At 44.6% G+C, this 7,360-nt stretch overlaps 2 protein-coding genes across 2 annotated transcripts in view; one reads left to right on the top strand and one right to left on the bottom strand.

Annotated features, from left to right (window-relative positions):
* The window catches only part of LOC109478967 (ectonucleotide pyrophosphatase/phosphodiesterase family member 6-like), a 9,534-nt gene extending 5,666 nt beyond the window's left edge, over positions 1-3,868 (bottom strand). The window contains exons 1-4 of the mRNA XM_019780795.1: positions 3,727-3,868; positions 3,360-3,472; positions 2,471-2,650; positions 1,840-2,011 (exon numbers count right to left, since the gene is read on the bottom strand). Coding sequence (XP_019636354.1) covers positions 1,840-2,011; positions 2,471-2,650; positions 3,360-3,472; positions 3,727-3,848 — 587 coding nt within the window. The 5' untranslated portion in view covers positions 3,849-3,868. The remainder of the gene's footprint in view (positions 1-1,839; positions 2,012-2,470; positions 2,651-3,359; positions 3,473-3,726) is intronic.
* A 1,945-nt stretch (positions 3,869-5,813) lies between these two features.
* Positions 5,814-7,360, top strand: part of LOC109478905 (laccase-3-like) — a 3,694-nt gene continuing 2,147 nt past the window's right edge. The window contains 5 exon segments of the mRNA XM_019780716.1: positions 5,814-5,918; positions 6,385-6,564; positions 6,963-7,048; positions 7,050-7,110; positions 7,228-7,319. Coding sequence (XP_019636275.1) covers positions 5,814-5,918; positions 6,385-6,564; positions 6,963-7,048; positions 7,050-7,110; positions 7,228-7,319 — 524 coding nt within the window.

Genomic DNA, 7,360 nt, shown 5'->3' with positions numbered 1-7,360 from the left:
TTTCTTTAATCTTGGATTTTCATGTGTTTTGTGGTGCCTTTTCAGGACTTCTTTAGATTTGAAGCATTTGCCACAAGTATCACACAAAAAATTCCTTTCAGAGTGCACTGTCGTCACGTGCTTCTTTAGATACTGTCTGCACTTAAACTCCTTCTCACAAACTGGGCACTGTTGTGGTGATTCAACAGTGCCTTGGAAATGAACATGCTTGAGGTGCGTGGTCAGACCTCTCCTGTATCTGAACAGTTTATGACAGATTCTACATTGGTGTTCACGGGCTCCGGAATGGGTTGCCTGATGCTCCTGGAGTTTGGCCTTAGATGAGAAATGGCATGAGAAGTGGCATGTGAGGCACTTATGTCCATCAGGGTCGTGGACTCTTCTGTGAGCATACAAACTTGACTTGTGGAGATATTTTCGCCCACACACTAAACATGCAAATCTCCTCTCCCCTTCGTGACTAGCCACATGATTCTGAAAGTCCCTACCATAAACAAAGCTTAGGTCACACAACGTACATTGAAATGCTGGGGGCTTCCCAGCCCCGTGGCATCGGCGCTTATGTTCTGCTAGTGAACTGCTGTTCGCGTAGCATTTGCCATGTGTACACAGGCTGCACCGTAGTCCTTTGCCTTTGGAAGAGTCCTTTTCTACACTGGGCCTGCCAGGTGGTTCTCCATCTCCAACACTGGACCCGCCAGGTGGTTCTCCATCTCCAACACTGGGCCTGCCAGGTGGTTCTCCATCTCCAACACTGGGCCCGCCAGGTGGTTCTCCATCTCCAACACTGGGCCTGCCAGGTGGTTCTCCATCTCCAACACTGGGGATGTTGAGTAGAACAGGTGTGGACACAGGTAACGTAACTAACCTGTTCTATTCATCAAACTTGTACTACATGGCTGAAATAGAGATTTAAAAGGAAAATTAATAAACTTGTCAACATAAACATACATATAATTGATAACTTTAAATGAATACAACATATCTATGATGCATAAAAAAGAACCAGTGTTACCAAGATAAAGTTACTGCGTCTTAGAACTAACATCGTACTACACGTGGTCCGTACTAAAAATGGGGGAGGGGGGCGTTATAGCGGTATCACTTCCACCTCACGTTTCCACACTGCAGGCTCATTACATCGGTTCCAGAGTACAGTTATGCTGTTCTGGACACCCAATTACAGCCAACAAGTCGTATCTGTGGATTTATTTACTTCTAATGGCCCCAAAATGCTGTGTTTGGCGTTTGTTTACCTTGATAATATGGACGTGATGTGTCGCCGATGTTGGACTGTGCTCCCTATATCTCGATTTAATTTTAAGACCTGCCGATTATTTCTGGCTTCGGATGACCCTTGGATAGTCCGCCACCTGATAGGCCTAGTTAGAAAAGCAGTCGCTGTCTCTATATAACGCCAGAAGAGGAAATTGTGGAGGACCTACCTTGCTGTGGGTGTTTCAACGGTCACTGGAAGCAGCTGGGAGACACCTGATAGCGCCGTCCCACGGCTGAAATATCCGCGCGCGCGGCTGATAGGTCCGCGTGACGTCGAATTGGTCTGCGCGATGCGGCTGATTGGTCTGCGCGGGCGGCTGATTTCTCCGCCCCGCGTCGAAAGGGTCTGCGCGTCGCGGCTGATAGATCCTTCCCACCACCGAATGTGTCTGGCCATCCCGTGACGTAGGTTGTACCCCGTGAAACAGTACACAACGTGACAATGTAACGCACTGGCAAATGCGCGCGCCCTTTAGCGACTTTGACTTGCATGACAGTTCATTTGGCCGAGAATAGCAGAAAACCGCATATTTACTATTTTTGGGTTTTCTCGCAACTCACCTGTGACCCCAAATGTCGACCTTTTGGTAGTACAGGCCCGCCATGTCAATTGCGTCATCACTAAAGAGCTGCAGAATCTCTTCGATGCTGTTCACCATGTTCTCGTAAGAGGGCAGGTCTGTCAGTTCCACACACTTGTTCGGGACGGTGTTACGTATGGTCACCTGGCAACCTGAGGGACAGTTCAGAAGTTATCGTGGTGTAAGGGATGTTTTTTTTTCAACTTATCTGTTTCTCCACGGGAACAAAGTGATGTTTTACTTTGACGCTCGTTTTAGTTCACTCACTGACTGGGCAACTCAAAATTGTCAAAAAATGAAAGAAATGAAAGAAACATAGAAGGAAAAGAGATGACTAAAGGAAGGAAAGAAAGAAGGAAAAACGGAGAAAGAAATAAAAGGATGGAAGGAAAGAAGAGAAAAGAGGAAGAAAGATGATAAAAGGATCGAAGGAAAGAGGGAAATAAAGAAATGCTGAAAGGAAGGGGAAGAAAGAAAACGAAAAAGGGAGAAAGGAAATGACAAAAAGGTAGAAGGAAGGGAAAAGAGAGAATGGTGAAAGAGATGAATGAAAGATGGAATAAATGACTTTGCAAACGAACGAACAAACAAACGCATGACAGGTGATTCACCTGGCCAGTAGTACATATTAGCCTTCTTGCCCGCTTTAGTGGCAGTTATCCACAGCGGTTCGGCGTTCTCCCACCAGAAGGGCTCAAACGACTCCTGATTGAAGCCGACCAGAAAAGACACGTTCCTCTCGGAGTCGTACATGTAGTTACCCGTCATGCCGTGACTTTCTGAGTAGAGACCTGGGAACGAGTGACGAAGATTGAACGGTAAATTAACGGTCACCACCAAAGTGATGAATACCAAATAGGGCGGGTGATGCATTGTGGGTAATATACAAAAGTTCAAGGCTGGGACATACTAGTAAAACACATCTGGACATGTATCAAGCATGGTCTTGCCTGGAACCCAGCCTTGGTAGCTTCAGTTCGCTTCTAGTTCGACTGCTGGGAAGCGACCGTTGTACATAGCCTGGATGCCAGGCTGTTGTCAGGGCCTTAGCTCCATGTAATGTCACGAACAACAGCAACAGCTCCAGGGCCAACATGTTCCAAAGAAAAAGAATTTTGCGATAGAAACCCATCATTTAGAATCTGGGCTGATCCCAAAACAGTCTGGGATCCAGGCTAGTTGAATGCGGACTAAAGCTATCACAAGTTCCAGTCTACGTTGTAGGCTATTAAACAAAGCAAGCACGGTATCTACAGAGCTGACATAACCAGTTCACTTGTTAACTGTCCATCTGACAGCATGCCTGGGCCGAATAAATATCAGTACGTGCTTCAAATACTGAGACAACACAATGTACACAAAACAGTTGTTGGAACGCTGTCATATGTAGTTAATGATCAACTAAACATCCTCAAACAACACGCTACGATCTGTGCAGTTTTCTAGAGACCTAAGCATTGCGGTTTAGTATTAGACGAATTGATAATGAATGGTAGATACCTGTCATAATGGAATAGTAGTTGGGATACGACTTGGCAGGGAACACCGGTGTGACATACTGTGCCTTCACGCCCTCTCTCGTAATAGCTTGGAACTGCAGTAGGAGGTGATCTCTGAGCAAGAAAAAAAACGGAACACAACATGATCACACAGTTGTTTTCGCACGATTTTCTTCCGTTATTATAGTTCTGATTGAACGACTATGACCACACAAATAAATTAGAAGAGGGCGTTCTTATGTGTGTGTTTTTTTTCACGCAAACGACATTCAAAAAAAGAAGGAGGCGGCCACTTGCCTACTTGTCAAACAAACGTGTTTTCACACCTTCACGGTTAAAATGCGATTCAATCTAGTTGTGTACTGTACCTAGCTGGATAGTCCTCTCGCAAACCGTCCACTAATACCACCAACAGTTTGTTTACAGCGAAAGTGGGATAGACGTTCAGCAAAACACATGTCAGCAGCAAACTGATTACTTGTACCCCCATTCTGGTTGAGTCCCTGTCTTCTCTGGTAGACTGACTGGGTTAAACTTTAGCCAACGGTGTCTCTTTGTTTAATCTCCAAGCAGATGTTGGGGATAGAATACCGCTACTTCTGTTACTTATCGTAGAATTTGAAGTAATCTTTGTATCAAGGTATCGGGAAAGACATCCACGCCACAGAGAAACATATTGGACAATGTACAACGCAGTAAGTTGCCTGCATTGATCTGCATGTTTCGTTTGTATTCAATGGTTACAGGATGTTATATTAATCCCATATTCGCACTCGTAAGACTTTTTGACACTTCTTCAACATACAATAAAGTCCAATAAAAACAACTTCTCTGAATACTCTCCTCAGTTTTGTTCACAAAGCCTAACTTACTATGGTACTGCTGGTACGATATCTTCCGAACAACTCAGCCAGCATCTCTCGCGTTTCGCCGTCCTTTTTCTCGCGATTTTAGCTGCTTTCGCGCGTTTAGAATCACAACTGTCGTAAAATCTGCCGCATGCCCGTTTTGCGATCGATTCTAAACAGTGCATTATGGGAAGAGTGAAGAAAAGCGATTGTCCAAGATTGGGGTCGATCCTGGGACACCAGGCTGTATGAGATTGACTTACTTTAGTAGTGTTATTCCTGTTTCTTCAACTAGCTCTAGCTTCTTGGACCGAGAAGAAAAAGGAGGTAAGGACTAGTAACTTTCTTAAACTGGAAGCAAAAACAAGATAATTAATACACGATGTGTTTGTTGTGTATCGGACACTGACTGTCATCTTCGACTGGGAAGGTTGTGTGTAGGTAGAAACGAAGACAAATACGTTTCTACAACACGCCTTACAACCTTTTCCGATGATTTCTTGATACCGTTTTCTGGAAGAATGGTTCTAGATGAATGAATGAAGACATTTACACCGGGTCAAGTGCAGGCCACAACAAACCGTGAACACTGTGAAGTTGATGATAACCAGCTGTGGTTTGTGACAGAACTTCCAAGGCTAAACGAGGAATGGAGCAACTTTGCGGCGAACGATGATAAAGAAATATCAATTTCCACCCGCGAAGGTTGACAGACAGAAAGTTGAGACTAAGTACATTTTGCGCAAATCTGTGACTCGTTGGAACAAAGAGAAACCCACCTATACATCATAATATTCAACTCCCTGAGCTCACGTCTGGTCAGTATCACCGCTAGATAGCTAGTCGGCAAAAATTTAGTCTGGGTGGCAGGCATATAAATGCAGCACCGAGGCGATACAACCCCTTTGATTCGGGGGAATACTGTATCCTGTATATCAAATACGCAGAGTTAAGCCCTGTCACACATTCACGACAGTCGAATTCGTTCCCGAACACCAGCCGAACACAAGCCAACCCTCCCGAACACCCATGAATGTTTTAAACATTTTGAAACGAACGTCAGCTGACCCTGGACTCCTAACCATGGTCGGCAGGCGTTCGGCTAATGTTCGGGAGGCCAAATTCGTGGATGTGTGACATGGGCTTTTATTAGCCAAACTCAGGATCTATTAAAATATATTATATTAAACTCAGGGGGTTGTGGTAAAATATTATTTGGGGCATGTTGGCCTTAGACTGGAAGAGATGACCTGTGTGGGCCCTGGAACAGTCTGACATCCAGGCTACAAAAAGTCTGTTGTTAGTTTAGACGAGTTGCCTAAAGTGGGCGTGGCGTTTGTTGTCAGGCAATACCTCATTGAGTATGAATCTGTCGCTATTTGCGGAGAGGACGAAAGAGGACGCACGTATGAAAAATAGGTATGGTAACCAAGCTAGACCTCTCTAGACTTCTTTCAGCACCAAACTACAGGTGTAATATAAGTACAGGCCTTTTTCTGACAGCTTACCTGTGAAGACATTAGTGTTCCTCTTTTCATTTTCTGACGTCAAGACCAAAGATGAACTTGCTACTGAGGTTGATCCTTGGATGGCTCCTCTGCGTTTCCATGGCAACGGCTGAGCTGTGCGCTGATGTCGTGTGCGAGTTCACCCTGGTGGTTCGCCGCGCCAGGACCATGACTCACACCGGAAGTGACGGCATGGTCAACGGGGTACGTACTTCCGGGAAGGAGTTATAACATAACGTTAGCTAGCGTGCGTTTATAATAATGAATTACACAATTGCATGATGAAACTTACTCTGCTATTACATACACGATTGTTTATGTTTCATACATTCCTTGCGACCACATCCTTGAAACTAGCGCATACCAGGTCAAAACCCCGTCATTCAAGTGAAACCCAATCTCCGCCCAGTCACTTTAGAATCCAAACATATAAACCTAGCATGAATTAGCGCCACCGTACGTTGCACTATTTGGTATATTGAGAAAAAGGAACCCCTCGTGACTAAATATCCAACAAACTTATAAACAAACAAACAAACAAACAAACAAACAAACAATCAGTTTTTGTGGAGATGTTTATCTTCTATTACAAGCACACTTGCAATAAAATCTACCCTTGTATTCAGAAAGTGTACTACTATAGATCCGATAAATAGGAATGTTTCAACAGGTAGAAATCCTGAGGAATGGAAGTGTCCAAGTGAAGGTTCACGTGGGGTGGGCGGTAGACACGGACGGACCCATAGTTCCTGTGGAAGAGACCATCACAGCTGATGGAGTGCAGCGAAACGTAATTCTCGTGAACGACCAGTTCCCCGGCCCCACACTGGAGGTCATGGAAGGAGCGCAGGTAAACGCTGACCTTTTTATAGGGACTGATGGATAGAGAACTAACATTTGCCAGCAAATGCAGAGTATTTCTCAAGACATACTTATAACTAATGCTCATATTGGAACATGAGGCTGTAATTTCAGTAAATAAGTTCCTCAAAAAGTCTTTTAAGTCGTCTTTCATGATCACCATCTAACATGAAGTGCCCCCTATGATGAAAATGATACTGCAGTCTATATGCGAAAGAAGTTGTCCGTCGAGTTAGCGTCTTTGTTTAGTTCTAATACAAAATGTATTACAAAAACGCAGTACTCTCACCGAGCGCCCCCTGGCAAAAATGGTACTACAGCCTATTTTGAAACGTTGAAATGTATGGACTCCGATTGGTGTCTTTGTTTTACATTCTGTCATTGCAGGTTGTTCTAAAGGTCATTAATCACTTCTACAAGGAAGTGACGTCACTCCATGTGCACGGACTGCACATGCGCGGTGTGAGTCACATGGGTGCCTTACGTCACACAGTACCCCATCCTACCCGGGAAGAGCTTCACTTATAGATTTAAGGTGCGCTCCGTTTTCTTAAGTACTTTCGCGAGTTAAGTATCTGTTGGACTCTATTTGCTGTAGCTGTGTGAAGTAATCATAGACTCGGTAACAGGCTACTTTTAATTCTTCCTACAGGCGGAACCAGCCGGGACTCACTGGTATCACGGTCACGTCATGTCGCAGCGAGAGGACGGCCTTTTCGGGGCTTTTATCGTCCACAAAAACAGGTCAGTAAAAAAGGTATCGGTCAAACAAGAGATACTAGGAT

Source organism: Branchiostoma belcheri, unplaced genomic scaffold (genome assembly GCF_001625305.1).
Source record: "Branchiostoma belcheri isolate BF01 breed outbred unplaced genomic scaffold, Haploidv18h27 scaffold46, whole genome shotgun sequence".
NCBI lineage: Eukaryota > Metazoa > Chordata > Leptocardii > Amphioxiformes > Branchiostomatidae > Branchiostoma > Branchiostoma belcheri.
Note: the sequence above shows the minus strand (reverse complement) of the source record. Positions and strands in the feature narration are given on the sequence as shown.